The sequence below is a fragment of the Cucumis melo genome, chromosome 2 (genome assembly GCF_025177605.1).
Source record: "Cucumis melo cultivar AY chromosome 2, USDA_Cmelo_AY_1.0, whole genome shotgun sequence".
NCBI classification, from domain to species: domain Eukaryota; kingdom Viridiplantae; phylum Streptophyta; class Magnoliopsida; order Cucurbitales; family Cucurbitaceae; genus Cucumis; species Cucumis melo.
Window position 1 is genome coordinate 17,951,664 of NC_066858.1, and position 18,907 is coordinate 17,970,570.

Consider the following 18,907-nt stretch of genomic DNA (forward strand, 5'->3'; position numbering starts at 1 on the left):
TGTTCTTATTTCTATGTAACAGTTTGGCTAACTGATCGAGCCGTGAGTTGAAGACCAAAGTGCAACAACATCTAAAAACAACTAAACTCTAAACTGGTGGCTACAAACTACTTCACCAATGTCGTTACTTATGCCATGACGGGATCACACATTGACAATGTTGGAACTTATGTCCTAAAACTCGCAGTTTGTAGTTCAAAATCATATTCTATTCAATAAAATTATTAGTAAAATTACATACTATAACCTTGAATCCAATAAACTAAGGTCTTGGGGCTATCTTGAGTAAACTTAAACTTTATGTACAGACATTGATAGCTTGTAGAAATACAAGTTATTATGGTCTTTTAGATAAAACAATGGAGTTAAAACGTGAGATAAATGATCAAAACACATAGCTTTTGGTGTAAAATTATAATATCAAGAGAATGTACCTTACGTAAGTCATTACGCCTGATTAACTATGCTTTCAAGTGCTTTTCCATGCATGTTGGCGAAAAGAAGAAATGAAGCGAGAATTGCACGCATTGACTAGCGATAAAGCTATCTAGCGAGTCAAAAAGCGAGATGTCAATACAACAATACACGAGATGATTCGCTAAGAAACAAGAGTGGTAGATGAGGCTGATGTGACCTGAAATGACTACTTTCAGCACCGACATTTGTAGGCAAGGACAAATGTGCAACATAGGCAAGGATGAATATGGAGCATGGGTAATTAATTTCTCGCCTAAAGTATGCCTATATAAGAAGCCAACTCCACCTTGAACAGAAAAGACAAGAGGAGGCCATCCCTTAAGGAGGTCGGTAAACGGACGAGTTTTAGAGTCCTTCACCATTTGTAGTAGCTATCATTTTCTGGTCAATGTCTGAGTGAGAGCTTAGAGAGAGAAGCTCCCCCCCCAATTTAGCCACTACTACCGAGATCATGCAAGATAGTATTGATAGTGCCTTGCTATCTTGACCGAGTAAAGGTAGGATAGTATGAACAGAGCTTTGTTATCTTGACTATTATTATTAAGCGCGATAGGTCGAGTTAGTTACTATCGTGATTGGATTTTTAGAGTATAGAATTAATAGAGATGAATGAACGGAGGTTTGTTTAAAAAAGGAAAAGAGATATTTAAAGACAGAAAGAGTTTACCAAGTGAAAGGTTTTAGAAATTCTATGTTATGTGTTCTATTTTGATAAATTATCTATGTTAAGGGTTAAACTTTAAAGATTAACTATTTCAAAAGCATGTTTTATAAAACCATCACTCACTAAGTCTTTTGACTCAACCCTTTCAATTTTAAAAAGTTGTTTAAATATTTTAAGTTTATTATTGGTGTCAGTGAGTTACTCTGTTAGAGTTTGTTTTGGGTTTCTAAATTGGAGTTGTTAAATGTCTTTGTAAGATTTTTCTTTATAAAATTTGTTTATTAAATGGGTTGCGCTAAAGTTTCATAAGTTGTGTTATTTTGCTTTCTGATGCATCTCATGTACAAGGTTTTGTGTTAGGTCAACTGGTGTCGTTTAGACGAAAACGATGACGATTGACTTTACTTCATCTCTTAGGTCTAGAGTAGGTGATTCGAGAGGGGGTGTGACAATTGTAATGCCTATAATATTTCAAGACTATTATAGGAGGCATTAAAAAAGAAATACAAGCTAGAAGATGCTGATACTACGAAAATCCTTGGGGAAAAATTCTTAGATTACAAGATGATTGATACCAAGTTGTTAGTTAATCATATGGAAGAATTGCAAATTATCATAAATGAAATGTGAAGTGAAGGTTTGGACATCAGTGAGCCATTCCAAGTTGTAACCGTGATTGAAAGCTGCATCTTTTGTGGAAGAACACAAAATGTAACCTCAAACACAAGCGAAAGGAACTATTCATGGATAATCTTGTGGCAAAACTTCACATAGAAGAGGATAATAGAAAAAGAGATAAAAATGCGCTAGAAGTTGAGCGAAAGCTCATGTTGCCGAAGCTTGCAAGCATAAATTCAAGAAGAAGCTAACCACCGCATTTGAGAAAATTGTTGGGTTTGTGGTAAGAGTGCCTAACATTGCGATGTGCAAACACAAGAAGGGACAAATTTTCAATAATTAGGTCAATGTTGTGAAAAATGATGATCTGGTTACCGTCATTTTTTAGGCAAATATGGATTCACACACCAAAGGTTGGTGGATTGATACTGATGCTACTAGACACATTAGTAAGGACAAATCATTGTTCATTACATATGAAAAGCAAGATGGCAGTGATAAGTTGTACATGAGAAATGCTTCAACTGCCTTTGTGGAAGGCAAAGGCAAGATCCTACTGAAATGGACTTCTGGAAAGATACTTACCCTCAATGATGTGTGGGATGTGCCAAAGATTCGAAAGAATCTAGTGTTAGAAACTCTACTTAATAAAAATGGGCCCAAGCTTGTATTTGAGTCGAATAAATTTATTTTGATAAAGAGAGGTATGTATGTGGGAAAAGACTATCTAAGTGATGGCATGTTCGTACTGGTACAAATGCCAAAGAATAATAATAACAATAATATCAACTCTTTTGCTTATATTGTTGAGTTTGTTAGAATTTATGTTCTAAAACTTGTTGTTTGTAGTTTGAAATTATATTTTATTCAATAAAGTGGTTATTGAGAACTTATTAGTGAAAATTGAATACTATATTCTTAAATCCAATTAACTAAGATATCGAGGTTATTTAGTGTAGACCTAAAATTTATGTAGAGACATAAATGTAGATCAAATTCGAGTATATAGCCCAAATGGTCTATACTATATGAATAAGGTTGGGCGCCTTATTCTTGGGACATTATGAATGCGACCCATATACTAGTTAGTACAAATGATGTGATCATGAATCGTTCATGTAGAGACATGAAAGTGGTGACATCCTATGCAAAGAGTTTACATAAGACTGGAACTATTGAAATAGTCATTTTTACGTAATAACATCGTTGACGGTATAAAAGTGACTATTTCAATTATTAATGACCTAGATAACTTAATCTTAATCTTGAGCTAACTATGAACTTCTATTCACATGAAATTATCTTTAGATCCTCATAAGTGAGGGCAACTCAACAGTGTTGACCTAATAAGTCTTCTATTTCAGGGATAAGAACGAGTGGATAGCTAGGGACATTGGGTGCAAGACAGAATTCACTCCTACCCGCTTTAGGGTTAGTAGATAGGTTATTCCCTTAAGAACTTAATCCAAGTTTTGAATAAGGGGTCTCACCTTCTCATTGGTCCAAGAGAGATTCGATTTTTGTGCTATTAACTTACAAAAGAAAAACCTATTTCTCGACTCTCAAACCTAAATCATACCTCCAATTTCCATCTCTCTCTCACTTAATTCCTTCACTTATCGAGTCCCACAACTTGGTTCTAAGTCTAGAGAATAGTGGGTCAACACTAGTGGTGGTCTTGGATTCGTGTCTGTGAGAAGATTACGAAGATCTGGAAGCTTTAAAGGTATGATTTTCTATTAACTCTAATTTTAATTTGTTTAATTATGGTAGTGACACATGTTAATTTCTAAATGGTTTAGATGCAATTAGGATAAATTGATCCATAATTTCGTTGTGCATGTCTACCACTTTCCATCATACAAAAAGGAGTTTTTCAGAACAAGAGCACATTTAAAACACTATTATGAGCAATTTTTTCTTTGATTCCTTTCATTTATCCGATGATTGCATGTTTGAGAGTAAAGGTTTTGTAAACCTTGGGTAGTTACTGACAATTACCATTTAGCATCGTGGTCGGGCCGAATTTTGATATGGCTTTATAACTATACAATGACAATATGGCTTTGTAACTACAAAGGGTACTCGATGGAAGCCATAGATCACTCATATGCTTGTAAGCACACACAATTGTACTTTTCCAAAAACGACCAGGCTTGTACAATATTCAACTTTATGGGGGAAAAACGGAAATTGTACTTCAAACAAAGTTGTAAGAGTAACTAGAGATGATATTTTTTTTGTTGATCCCAATTAAACACAACCTGCACTTAACTATATAATCTTTTACCAACGTTATGTGGTAAGCTCGACACCATACCAATGCGAGATAAGACGAGAAGAAGTAAGTTGAAGTTTAAGCCTAGCCCACAAGGAGCTTACAAAGAAAGAGTGTGGACGAGATCCATTGCTAACACAATTAAATAAAAATAATCAAAATTGCATTTTCCGAAATGTTTATGCAAATTATCAAAGGTTTTTTTCCCCCCGAATTTCTTTAAAAATTTTTTGGAGGAATATCTGAAAAACGAAACTTAAAGTTAATTGTTGAAGCAAATTTAGTAAAATTAGATTTGTACATGGACGGAAAAGTCCCATAAAAATTGTAGATATATAGTATCATTGGGACTTAAAAAGCGGCATTGACGCTGGAAAATAGTGTCATAATGAGCAGGAATTTGATAACGACTTTATAAAAAATGTCCATCAACTTTGATGTTTGTATCTAAAAAATCTCTAAATCCTCAAAAATTTCTAAAATGCTATTAAACTTTTGAAAAAGGCTAAAAAATACTTTTATCTCTAGTTTTGAATAGAAATCGTTAAAGTTTTGTTTTAAAAATGCTTCTAAACTATTAAAAAGTTCTTTTCACACGAGATTTCAGGAGAAATTTAATTCGTGGAATCAAACTTTGTATTGATTTATGTATTGTGGATACAATCTCTAATATTTACTCCTTTGATTCTTTCTCTCGAATACAAAAGTAAAATTTAGAACTTCGTGGTCTTCGATCTTCAAGAAGTTATAACTACAAGTCAATTCGAGCTTCATCTGGAATTCAAGGAAAGTTTGATCTTCCAAGTCTTCGATCTTTCAGAAGGATGATTTCGAGGTTGATGATAACTTGCACGTCTTGAGAGTCTTCAGAAGTTTTTGTCTTCAATTCTTCAGAGCTTCGATTCTTCTTTTTAATCAAAGGTCCCCCAAATGAATGGTAGATGTCTCTATTTATAGAGAAATTTTATGGGCTTCAGGTGGGCTTGGGCCCGTTTGCTTGTTGGGCTTGGGCTTGGGCTTATCTGTCTGTTGGACTTAGGCTTGGCCCATTTGCTTGTTGGGCTTGGGCTTGAGCTTATTTGTCTGTTGGACTTAGGCTTGGCCCATTTGCTTGTTGGGCTTGGGCTTGAGCCCACTTGGCACTCTGGGCTTGGGCTCATTTGCTTGTTGGGTTCGTGCCCGGGTCCACTTGTTTGACGGGTTTGGTCAATTATTTCTTGCCCTAATTTATATTTAGGGCATAATTAGATCGAGTACAAGAAAACTTAATTATCCAAACCCAATCAAATTATGATTATCACAATGTTTATTGTGATGACGTGGCAGAATTTAATTAGCCAAAATTTATTGCTCAACAAATGCCCTTTTTCGAGATTCGTACACCTGCATGAGTGGATGAATTTCGAAAACAATAATCTGAGATAAAAAATACAAGCGATTTGTTCTTGATTTTGGCTCCCATTAAAAATGTCAAATTAATCACTATGTATTCGGATATGAGTGTTTAAAACACTATGTGAAATTTAATTAATTAATTTATTATTATTATTTTTAAATAGTAATTGGAAGATTGAAGCTTAAAAGTAATGAAATTGGAATATTGCCAATTCATGAATGTAAGCCGTTGTTTATTATTATTATTGACTCTATATGTTAATTCTTTTTTTTTAGTGTAAAAGAGAAATGGGAGAAGGTAAAATTAGTACTTATTTATTTATTTTAATATATTTTCAACATATTTAGAAGAAACGAGAAAGAAAACAAAAAATAATAATAATAAGGAAGATAAAAATGTGTATATGAATGGCGATCATTCATTTTTAAGTTTTTTTTTTAATATATATATATATCTTCCTCTTTTGAATTATTATTATTTATATATAATATATAGATACATATTTTCTAAAAAAACGAAAGAAAAAGAAAAAAAGATAAATAAATAAAAAATCTCAAACTTCTCCAAGATTTAAAAAAAAACTTCTTCAAGATTTAGACGAAGATCTCAACAATTTTTAATGTTAAATCTCAACAATCCTAGATATGATTTATTTTTAGTCCCTAGAAATACTTGATGCTATGATGCAAAGAGGCACAACATTCACATTATTTATTGTCAAAGAGGGAGGAAGAAGAAAAAGGTTTTTCTTTGTTTTTTTTTTTTGCTGATTTTTTTTTCATTCCACCGGCCCCACGCCTTTGTTAGTCTGCACCGCCGCTGCACCATCGTACGAAGACTCATTGCTTGTTCGTCATTTTTTTTTTTAATTTTTAGAATAAGTTGAAAGAAGGAGAGAAAAAGAATGGGATGCAAAGAATAGAGTGAAAAAAAATACAGGAGGGATGTAGAGGAGAAGGAAGAAAAAAGAAAAGGTGAAAGGAGAAAGAAAGAGAAGAAAAAAAAAACAGAGAAAAAGGAGGAAGAAGAAGTGCGGAGAGAAAACAAAAAGGAACAAAGGGAAGAGAAAAAAAGGGGGTGCGGCGGCTAGGTTTTTTGTCTTCTTCTTTTTTTATTTTTTATTTTTTTATTTTTAATAATATCTATTTATAATTATTTTTCCTTTCTTTTTTGATTTTTTTATACATATTTTTTCACAATTTCTAAAAGAAAGATTTTTCTCTGTCTTTTTTTTAACCTTCTTTTTTTTTTTCCTTGTTAATCTCTTTTTTTTATTTATTTATATATGATTTCTATAATTTTCTTCTTCTTTTTTTTTAATTTTTATTTTTTCATAAATGTTTATTGCTATTATTATCATTATTGTTTTAAAATTAGTTTCTTCCCCCCTTTTTTTTTTTAACTTTCCACTTTGTTTGCTTTTTTTTAAAGTCTATTATTTATTTATTTATAATTCTTTTTCTTTTCTTTTCTTTTCTTTTCTTTTCTTTTTGTTATTTTTATTTATTTTTATTTTTATTTTTTTTGTTTTCTATATATATATATATATATATTACCTTTTCTAAAAGAAAGACTTTTTTCATTTATTTATTTATTTATTTGTTTGTTTGTTAATCTCTTTTTTTTCTATCCCTAGCTTACCTAATTTTTTTTTCAGGTTCACACCAACATGAAGCTCTATCAAAGGTTGGTCCCATTTTTTTTATTTACTATTAACGATTTTTTTCTTCTTCTTCTTCGTTTTTTTTTTAAAAAAGAAAGGAAAAAAATTGAAGATCCTATGCGAGTATATATGAAGTTACGATCTCCTGGATGCCCTGCTTCTATGACTGTCAACTTTGGGGTTTATTCGTGATAGACGATCCAACTCTATCATGACGCCCTTCCTCGACGCCTGGGGTTTGTTCGTGATAAACGATGCAACTCTATCATGACGCCCTGCTGCTTCTTCGACGCTTGGGGTTTGTTCGTGATAGACGATGCAACTCTATCATGACGCCTTGTTGCTTCTTCGACGCCTGGAGTTTGTTCGTGATAGACGATGCTACTCTATCATGATGCCCTGCTGCTTCCTCGACGCCTGGGGTTTGTTCATGATAGACGATGCAACTCTATCATGAAGCCCTACTGATTCATCAACTTCTGAGGTTTGTTCATGATAGACGATGCAACTCTATCATGATGCCCTGGTGCTTCCTTGACGCCTGGGTTTGTTCGTGATAGACGATGCAACTCTATCATGAAGCCCTACTGATTCGTCAACTTCTGGGGTTTGTTCATGATAGACGATGCAACTTTATCATGACGCCCTGCTGCTTCCTCGACTCTTGGGGTTTATTCGTGATAGACGATGCAACTCTATCATGAAGCCCTGCTGCTTCCTCGATGCCCGGGATTTGTTTGTGATAGACGATGCAACTCTATCATGACGCCCTGCTGCTTCCTCAATTCCTGGGGTTTGTTTGTGATAGACGATGCAACTCTATCATGACGCCCTATTGATTCATCAACTTCTAGGGTTTGTTCATGATAGACGATGCAACTCTATCATGACGCTCTGGTGCTTCCTTGACACCTGGGGTTTGTTTGTGATAGACGATGCAACTCTGTCATGACGCCTTACTGATTCATCAACTTTGTTTTCATATACTCTTTGTTCAAAGACAATGTCATCAATACTAACTTGCTTGTGATGATTTACTTTTATAGAACGATGGTTTACTTCACGGAACGATTCTTGTCTGGAGTTCGACATCTCGTAATACTTTCTGATAGAAATCAACCCAGAGAAGATGGACTTAATCTCATTGTGGAGAAGCCATGGGCTGGCGCTTTTGTAGATCATTGGCCACGCTTAAACAACAACTCAGTTCTTCCCAGATTATCCGTGGAGTTACCTTTGTCTGAGGGAAAAAGCACATGGGTCTTGTAATCTTCTATCCATAATGAGGCTCCTAATTCTAGCAGAGCTCTCACTCTTGGACAACGTTTAATTGAAGGCCAAACACATTGGGGTACTGTGACCAAGGTCCCTGGAGAGTTTTGCTTTACTGACTGTTATTGGGAGTGGTTGGAGCTTGTAGTTGGTCGAAATACACGACTTCTTTACAGTACTCGTTTATATGGTGCAGTAACAGCTTCTTTATACACTTATGATCGCAACAGTGATGTTGTTCGAGCATTTTGTGAAGCATGGTGTCCTTCGACTAATACTCTTCATACTATGGTGGGCGAGTTATCCATTTCTTTGTGGGACTTATGGTCCTTTGGGGGTCTTCTCATTAAGGGAGATTTCTACGAGGAAAGGATCCCTTCTTTTAAAGAATTAACCTCCACCTCGCGGGACAAGACGAAGTGTCTTCCGACGACCTGCCAATATCTTTTCCAAGCGTATTACTCAATAGTTTGTACGCAGAGGAATGATCGCTCGGCATCTTCTAAGAATGACTCCCAAGTAACTATTGGCTCTTGGATTTCGTTTTGGTATCTTGGATCTAGGAACTATGATAAGCCAACAACGCGAAAGCAAAAGGAGGCGTTGCGCTCCAAATCTACTCGAAACCCTGATGGTTCGAAGATCCAAGCTCGTGAGTGGTCTTCTAGGGAGAGCATGTTATTTGCAGAACTTGGAATCAAGGATGATTTGAAGGATGAAACGTATTTAGCTGCCTTCTTATCTTGCTGGTTGTGCCTTTTCGTATTTCCTCAGAAAGGATCGTTTTTTTGTCCTGGAGTATTTAGGGCTGCAAGCCTAATGGCGAACATATACCATGGGCTAGGTTTGATAACCAAAGCCTTCAATCCGATAGGACACATGGACTTTCACTTTTCCATGCATTACGTCCATGGCTGATTAGCCTATTATTTCGACACTCATTATCCACTTCCCACGAAAGTTCGAGGCCCCAAGATGACTAATTTTTCAGGTGAAGGCGGGTCTATTTATTTTGGCGAATATGAGGCACGTGAATTAATCCATAATGGTACGAGAATTCAATGGCACGCTAACCTCCAGAACAGGAGTAAACATGAACGCATGGTTGATACCCATGATTCATCGTTTCTGTAAACGTCATATTTCGTAAGCATGCGTTCCTGCTACTTGTCCTCTCGTTACGAAAATACCTGGATCATAACATCATACAGTCCGTATCGATTTGGACGACAATTTGGCTTTTACCAGGACATCCCTAATGATATGGCATGCCACCTGCGATCACGCTGGATAATATATTATATCACTGGAGAATATGTACGAGGCGTAACACTTTATCCGAGCTATACTTGCCCGCCCGTTCGTTGGAGCCTTGCAAGCATGTGACTCAGCGATTTACAGACTGGTGAACCATGAAGCACGGGACCTATTTTGAGGATAACAGACACCATTTGGTGAGTAGTGTCATTCCTCCCCCTTCACAGCCTAGACTACCGAAGAACTGAGGGAGCAACCTGGGTGGTAAAGAAATTCGATTGGTTGAGGCGATGACTCCTAATCTTGAGGAGGAGGTAAAGGAGCATAAAGATGAGAGCGATAACAGCAAAAGTGATCGTCATTGGAAGAGACCTTTGAAGAAAGCGAAGGTATCAGGTGATCATCCCGACGGAAGGGGTTTAAGTGCTTTGGAAGTTCCTGATGTTCCACCACTGGTTTGCACGTTTTCCCTTCTAATTTTTTTTTTATTTTGTCCATCTTCTTCGTAAGTGACTTACTAATTGTTTACTTCTGCAGTCACCATTGAACGATCATCTTGAAGGACTTATAGAGCCAGACAGTGATGAATCTTTGACGGGACCTCACGCAGTTGATTCGACCTTTGAGGAAGTTGGTACCTCGAAAACTCCCGTCAATAAACTGGCTGAACAATCCTTACGCCCATCTGCTCTTCTCGAGGAGATTCATCGAGGCAAGATGACAGTGGGGGGAAAAGACCTTGAGAGCCCTTCATCCAAAGAAGGTGTCTGTCCTAAAGCATCTTTACAAAAAGTTAGCTCAGCACATGCTCCCCTTAAGTTTTCTGAATTACCATTAGGCGCTTCTAATAAACAGACTACGAGAAACCCTGAACCTTCTCAGTGGGTTGGTGAAAAGATGGTTTCAAACTTCTTCCAGAAAACAGCCTTATGTATGTGGGAGGATATTCAAGATAAGATCATGCGAACTCCTTTTGAATATATGCCAAGACTTAGGCCAGAAATAGCGACGGTTCTCTCGGGGATTGAGAAGATCCATGCAGATGGCCTGACTTCTCTTGAAGAGTATCTAAATAGTTACCTTAAGAGGGTAGACAATTTTAACGATGTGCAATCTTCATATTCTGCACAGTTGTTGTCGACGGACAAAGCTCGTCAATTAAATGAGAAGACATCTGCCATCAGTTATTCAGGCGACTTTGGTGAAAAAACTACGAGGAGATGCCAAAGTTATTCAGGAAAGAACCGCAGAGTTATCTTTAGAAAGGAAGGAACTGGAGAAGAGACTTCGGAGCATAAATGATGAGTCTGAACAACTGTCGATTTTATCTTGTGAAAAGCGGAGGCCATAGACCAACAGGAACTAGAAGTTGCCAAGCTCCAGGATGAAGTCAATACCCTTGAAAGCACCCCTACTATTACTGAGGAAGCAATTGAGGCACTAGCTACGGTTCGCCAGAGCATGGAAGCTGCACGAGAAGAATTTAAGAACTTCAAGTGGAGGCTTTGATTTATGCCCCATTTGCCCCTTTATTCTTTTGCTGCAAACCTTGTAGATGTGAAGATTTTTGTTGAATTATAATGCAAAAGGATTCTTTTTTTATATATATACATTTACATTTATTTTACCATGTTTTCATATGAGCAGACAATGAAACATGACTTTTTTTTTTTTACATGCGACTGAACTTAAAGTGAACTTTAAGTTGCCTACGTACCCTTTTTATAATATAGGGATCAAGTCATGACGTAGTTCAAAATTTATTTATTTATTTATTATTATTATTATTATTATTATTATTATTATTTGTTTACATAACTGGATTAGGCATAAAACATCTTGAGAAATTTGCCGTTGATTGGGCCAATTCGTAATCTGTCTTGATCGATGATTTTGTATGCTCCATTCGTGAAAACTTCTTTGACAATGTAGGGTCCGTCCCATTTAGGTGTGAACTTATTTCCCGTATGCCTTGTCGTGATAATAGGTCTTCTTACTGCGAGTACTAAATCACCAACTTGAAATGATCGGGGCCTTACCTGTTTGTCAAAGGCTTTTGACATTCGTGCTTGATAACATTCGAGTGCTTGTTGAGCTTCTAGTATCTTTTCGTCAAGTGCTTCTAACTCTTGAAGGTGTAATCTAGCATTGTCTTCAGTAGTTAGCCCTTCTGGAATCACCATTCTTAAGGAAGGAATTTCTCTTTCTAGTGGGAGTACTGCTTCAACGCCATAAACTAAGGAATAAAGTGTAACACCCGTAGGAGTACGATGGGTAGTTCTGTAGGCCCACAATGCTTCCCAAATCTTTTCTTGCCAATCTCTTTTGTCTTGGAGACCACCTTTTTAAGCAGACTGCACAAAGTTTTGTTGAATGCTTCTGCCAATCCATTTGCTGCAGCATTGTACATAGAAGTCTTGTACTGTTTGAAGTTAAATTTTTCACATAGCTTGTCCATCAAAGTGTTAGCGAATTGTCTTCCATTATCAGTTACGATACGATGAGGAATACCATATCTGTAAATGATGTGTGTCTGAACGAAATTTACAATGTTTTCCTTCTTTGCTTCTCTTAATGGCACGACTTCAGCCCATTTAGAAAAATAATCAGTTCCTACAAGGATGTAAGGATGACCAGCCGATGATTTAGGCGTGATAGGTCCAACCAGGTCGAGTCCCCAAGCTTCAAAAGGCCATGAAGCTATTGTCGGATGGGCGGCTCTGGTGGCTGATGTATAAAATTTGCATGGAATTGACAAGCCTCACAATACTTCACAAAATGCATCGAATCGTAGATCATGGTAGGCCAGTAGTAACCCATTCTTTTCAACTGATATTGGAGCTTTGGACCAGACTGGTGGGCACCACAAATACCTGAATGAGCTTCCTCTAAGGCCTTTGTCGATTCTTCTTTTCCTAGGCATCGCAGTAGAAGTCCCTCATATGAGCGTCTGTAAAGTGTGTCTTTATAATAAATAAATCTCGCAGCTCTTCTACGTATTTCAGCTCTATGTCGAGGATCGGTGGGAAGTTTTCCATGCTCCAAATAGTCTATAATGGGTTGGCGCCAATCTTCTTCATCAATTGTATACACAGATATCACATCAGCTTCTTCGTATTGACTTTCAATTGAAGGCACAATCCATTTTTGGCAAAGGGAAATGTTTATTGGTATATCTTCTGAGGCTGTTAAAGCAGTGGCCAAATTTGCAAGTGCATCAGCTTTCTTATTTTCTGATCTCGGTATATGCTTCAATATTATGCTGTCAAATCTGTCCATCAATCTTCTAGCATAACTAAAGTAAGGCTTCAAGTCTTGATGCTTTACCTCGTACTGATAAGAGAGCTGATTTATGATTAACTTCGAATCGCCGAATATTTCTATGCACTTTATTCCAAATTCTGAAGCCATTTGAAGGTCGATAATAAAGGCTTGGTACTCGACAACATTATTTGAACATAATTCACCGAGTGTGAAGCTATATGGCAACATATGTTTCTCAGGAGAAATGAAGACAATGCCAACACTAGCTTCACTTCTTCGTGCCGCACCATCAAAGAACATGATCCAAGGCTCCATGCTTTCAACAAATAATACTTCCTCATCAAGTAAGTCGTCACATAATTTCCAATTTGATGGAACTGGATGATCAACCAGGAAATCTGCCAATGCTTGGCCCTTCACTGCTTTTTGGGGGATATATACAATATCATATTGTTGGAGTATAATAGCCCACTTCGCGAGCCGTCTCGAGATGACTAGCCTTGATAAGATATATTTGATAGGATCAGCTTTTGCCACCAAGTGTATAGTGAAGGCTTGTATATAATGTCTCAGTTTATCTATTGCAAAGAAGAGGGCGAGACACATTTTCTCAATTGGAGAATAATTTAATTCATCTCCTGTCAGAGTTCTACTTAGATAGTAGAGTGCAGATTCCTTACCCTTATCATTTTCTTGTGCAAGTAATACCCCGAGCGAGGTCTCTTGAGCCGCAATATATAATATTAATGGTATTCTAGTTGCAGGCGCACTTAAGACCGGAGGGTTGAGCAGATACTTCTTTATGCTATCAAATGAATTTTGGCATGACTGGTCCCAATCAAAGACTGCATCCTTCCTCATTAGTCTCTAGAATGGTTGACATCGACCTGCAAGATTAGATATAAACCTTCTAATGTAAGCCAAATGACCTTGCAATCGTCTCAATTCGTGCAGGTTCTTCGGACTTGGCATCTTCTGGATAGCATCAATTTTTGAGTGATCAACTTCGATGCCGCGATGTCTCACTATAAATCCCAAAAACTTCCTTGAAGTTACACCAAATGCACATTTGAGAGGGTTCATTCTTAGTTGATATTTTCTGAGGCGATCAAGTACCAGCTTCAGGTCTTTCAAGTGATCGCATTTCTTCTTGGACTTGACTACGAGATCGTCAACATAACATTCAATGTGTTTATGCAGCATATCATCAAAGATCCTTTTCATAGCGCGCTGGTATGTAGCACCTGCATTTTTCAATCCGAAAGGCATTACTTTATAACAGTATATACCTTTTGGAGTTCGAAATGCTGTTTTCTCCTCGTCATCTAGAGCCATTCTAATCTGATTATATCATGACGACCCATCCATGAAAGATAAAGCTTCATGCCCTGCAGTTGCATCTATCATGATTTCCATGATAGGCAAAGGAAAGTCATCTTTTGGGCATGCGTTATTTAGGTCGCGAAAATCGACACAAACACGTAGTTGGCCATTCTTCTTCCTTACAGGAACAATATTAGCTATCCATGTTGGGTACTTGACTTCACGAATAAATCCAGCCTCAATGAGCTTATTTACCTCTTCCTCGATTTGAGAAATGAGTTCTGGTCGAAATCATCGTTGGGCTTGCTTGACTGGCCGATGCTCTGGTTTGATCGTTAAGCGATGAACGGCCACCTTTAGATCGAGTCCAGGAATTTCCTTATATGATCATGCAAAGACATCTTTATATGCTTTGAGTAAGTTTACATACTCATTTTCATCATTGTCAGAAAGTTGGGTGCTTATGAAGGTTGGACGAGGTTCTTCTTTCGTACTAAGATTGACTTCTTTTAACTCGTCAATCGTTGATTGACCCCCATCCTCAAGTAATAACGGAGCCGCTTCGGCATCCTCTTCAAATATATCATGATCAGATGTCTCTTCTATTGTAACATGGCAACAACCTGCCACATCTACTTCATCTTCTGGTTCATTATCTTCAGGTCGAGTAAAAACAACACCATGTCGCTTTACTTTCAATGAACCCTCTGTATTTACTGAGACGAACATCTTTCTTTTCATTCTTGATGGAAATGCACTACGAATTTCCTCCTCTTCTGTCACTAGGCTAGATTTGTTTGAGACGGATATGGAGGCTTTCTTTTGGCCTCTTGTTACTGACACGCTTAACCTTTTGAAGGCAGATTTTCTTGTGGTCGGAGTTGGGCTTATAGATTGTACTTTCTTTGCATTTGTGTTTAGCCTTTGAAAGGCAGAAAGTCGAGTGGAGCTGCAGGTTGAAACTTGATTACTGTCTTTCGCTATCGATGTACTCACCCTGTGGAAGACTGAAGGACGTATAGCAGAAAAAGCAAAGCGATCAAAAACTGAACTTCTTTAACTTCTATCTTTTTTACCCTCTTTAGAATCTTTGCTTTCTTCAACTATAATGTGGCATGTATTAGCAACTTTTGCTTTTCCTTTACCAATTATTCGGACTGGTTCAGAAGACTGATATCCAATTCCAGCTCTGGAATTAGGTATAGAATATCCTTGTTTTTTTAAGCTTCTTTTGAGTAGGGGAAAGCTCAGGCCTTTCGTTAAATATTTTCACGCTTTTAAGCTCAGTACGAGTTGTAAAGTCATAACCCGCCTTTGCCATCAACTTATATGCCTTTGGGTCGAATCCCTCCACTGTTCGTCTTTCTGGAAGGTATGCTTCTAAGTCTTTTTTCTCAATTTTTTTCGCTTCTCCTTTCTCTATCTTGGTAAGCGGTGCGGTGAAATTTTCCTTTAATATCTCGGTATTTTTTATCGTCAGATTTTTTGAACATTCTGCGAATGGTGATTCTCTCTTCTTACGTCGAGACAAAGGAATATAACGTAAAACAGGGGGATTCGAGACTTCCTTTTGTAAGGTTGCTATCTTTTCAGCCTTTGGCGCCCTTAACTTAGTTTCGGTCGTCAATTCACCATTTTGTTGACTATTAAGTGCATCCCCTTTATTTGTTTTCTTGCTTGTGATCATTTCTTGCTCGTTCTTAAAAGTGCCCTTAGTCACTGGAACTTCAGTTGATATGATTTCACTCACGTCTTCACTTTTTGTATAAAATTTTGCATCAACGAAGTGAGACTCAGCCTTTGTAAATGGCCTAGAGTTAGCATCAACCTTCCTAATTCCCAGTTTATAAAATTTGAAGCATTGATGAAGCGTGGAGGTTACTATTCCATTTTCATGTATCCATGGACGTCCCAATAACATTTTATAAGTAGTCCTCGAATCGATCACATGGAATATTGTGCTTGCCTGCAAATCCCCTTTGATGATCTGCAAACGAACAGTGCCTATTGCCCGTTGTGCTCCTTGATTAAAGCCTTGAATCACCAGTTTACTATTTGATAACTCTTCTACTGAGATACCTAATTGATTCATTGTTGACTTGGGCAGAATGTTGACGGCGGAACCTTATCTATGAGAATTTGATTAAGCCTTTGCTCCCGAACGTATCTTGACACATATAAAGGTCTATTATGAAGCTTTGACCCAAGTAGCAAATCTTCATCACTGAATGATATGGACATACAACAGGAATCACACGCCTTCGTTGGTGATGTAACAGTAGTCGAGAGATCATCATTTTTTAATATCTCGATGATTGTATCCTTAACTTCTCGTGATAGTGTCAACAAATCATTTATGCCTAAAGAAAGCAAATCCTCTGGCCTGGGTGTCTCCTTCATTGCATTTAAGGGGAAAGCATCCTCCTCCGTCGTACTGGTAGTATGACACGAGACTATTTCCATTGGAAAGTTTTTAGGGAAGAAGTCTTTTAGAATTATCGGTCGTTGTGGTCGAGAAAGCCCCTCACTTTCTTCAATAATCGGTAGAAACTTTCTCAGGTTCTTTCTTGTGTTTCTTCTCTGAGACTTACCCTTGCTCATGTATGTTCGGTACGAGCCAAATTCTTTTTGGGAAAAACTTTGCTTGTGCTTTTTTCGACGCGTTACCAGCGTCCATCCCTCCTCAACATTATCTACTTGTTTTTCTTCTTCCTTAAGGCCATCAGCCCGGAAGTCATTATTTTGTAAATCCTCCGGTGAAGAATATATAACAACAGGTTCCAACGATCCAAATTGGATTAGACTCCCTATAGCAGACAATCTACTATCTGATTGTATGATTACTGCGGCGTGATTTGTTTGTGTCACATCATCAAGTTCTAGCTCAATCTTTTTGTCTAGAGCTAACTTTAGAATCAACTCCTTCAACACAAAACATTTTTCAACGGGATGGCTGATGACCTGATGATATTTGCAGTAATTGGGATCGTTTACTTTTCCCATTTCTGCAAGTTGTTTACATTCGGGGAGTTGAATGAGTTGTTTTTCCAGTAGTTGGTCTAACGTATCAGGTAAGTCAGAGTTTGGAAAAGGATAAATTTTTTCTTGCCTCTCTTTCAATGTTGGATGTCTTTTTTCGCCTTCGTCTTGGCGTTTTTCCATTTTCTTTTCCTTTGAGACAAGCTTCAAAGGGGTTGTACTGACGACCATAGCCTCCTTGGTTGCACCCTTTAATACCTTCTAGGTGCTCTTCACTTCTTTCTTTTCTTTTCTAATTTCTGGGTCTAATAGATCATTGTTTCCTCTATTAGCAATACTTAACTCCATATCATGAGCTCTGGTTGCTAACTCTTCAAAGGTACGGGGTTTTATTCCCTGCAAGATGTACAGGAGCCCCTAATGCATTCCTTGAGTGCACATTTCAACAGCTGATAATTCAGTTAATCTATCTTTGCAGTCAAGACTTAATGTTGTCCAGCGATTAATATAGTCAATGACTGGCTCACCTTTTCACTGTTTGGTTGCAGTTAACTCTATCATGCTAACAATACGTCGGGTACTGTAGAAACGGTTGAGAAAGTCCCTTTCAAGCTGCTCCCAACTATCAATGGATTCAGGCTCTAAGTCGGTGTACCAGTCGAAGGCGTTTCCTTTGAGAGTTCGAACGAACTGCTTGACTAACAAATCTCCTCGTGTACCAGCAGTTTCATAAGTTTTGGATTGCCCTTTCCATCGAACTGTTGAAACTTGGGTGGCTGGTATCCATGTGGCATTCTCATATTGTCAATCCTTTTCGTATATGGCTTGGAATATAAAGAGAACGTTTGAGCAGGTCCACCGTATTGAGTTTTGATGGAGTTTGCAATCATCTCTTGCAGCTGCTAGACAGACAACGATGCAATCGAGGTAGAATTTTGTGGTTGACTTTCTTGCATAATCGCTTTCCCTTTGTTAACATTTTTTATAGTGTGTGTGACTTGATTCAGCAGCGTCACGACTTTCGATGTGATTCTTCAACAATGCGATCTCAAAATCCCTTTCTTCAACCGCCTTCATGAGCATATTAACCTTTTTTTTTAGCTCTGCCATTCTGTCTTAGCTTGTATCCACATCAGTTACCATAACTGACATTATATTTGGCTGTGGCGCCTCCTCGTTTGAGCGATCAGACAACGAGTTGTGTTCGTCAATCGCAGGATTCTCTTTGATTACAATTCCACCTTTGGTGGCTTAGAGATTTGCTTCCAAATATTCTTTGCAACTTCAAAAGGAGGCATATCTTCAGATGACTGAATCTCCCTTGAGTGGCTGCGAGTGTTTGGCCGCTTGCCGATGTCACTGAGAGCTTTGGAAGTGTTGCCTTGAGATGTCATGATTTTCTTTGGATGTTCTTCAAAAAGAGAAAGAGATGAAAGGTAGAGATGGTCCCACTGGATGTGCCAAATTGTTCACACGAGATTTCAGGAGAAATTTAATTCGTGGAATCGAACTTTGTATTGATTTATGTATTGTGGATACAATCTCTAATATTTACTCATTTGATTCTTTCTCTCGAATACAAAAAGTAAAATTTAGAACTTTGTGGTCTTCGATCTTCAAGAAGTTGTAACTACAAGTCAATTCGAGCTTCAATCTTCTGGAATTCAAGGAAAGGTTGATCTTCCAAGTCTTCGATCTTTCAGAAGGATGATTTCG

The 18,907-nt window shown here is 37.5% G+C and overlaps 1 protein-coding gene across 1 annotated transcript; it reads right to left on the reverse strand.

Annotated features, from left to right (window-relative positions):
* Positions 1–11,861: 11,861 nt before the first annotated feature.
* On the reverse strand, positions 11,862–13,750 carry LOC103501574 (uncharacterized). Its single transcript, XM_008465181.1, has 2 exons — positions 12,499–13,750; positions 11,862–12,352 (listed from the first exon to the last, which is right to left on the reverse strand). The coding sequence occupies exons 1-2, from the start codon at positions 13,748–13,750 to the stop codon at positions 11,862–11,864; spliced, it is 1,743 nt and encodes a 580-aa protein (XP_008463403.1).
* Between the last annotated feature and the right edge of the window lie 5,157 nt (positions 13,751–18,907).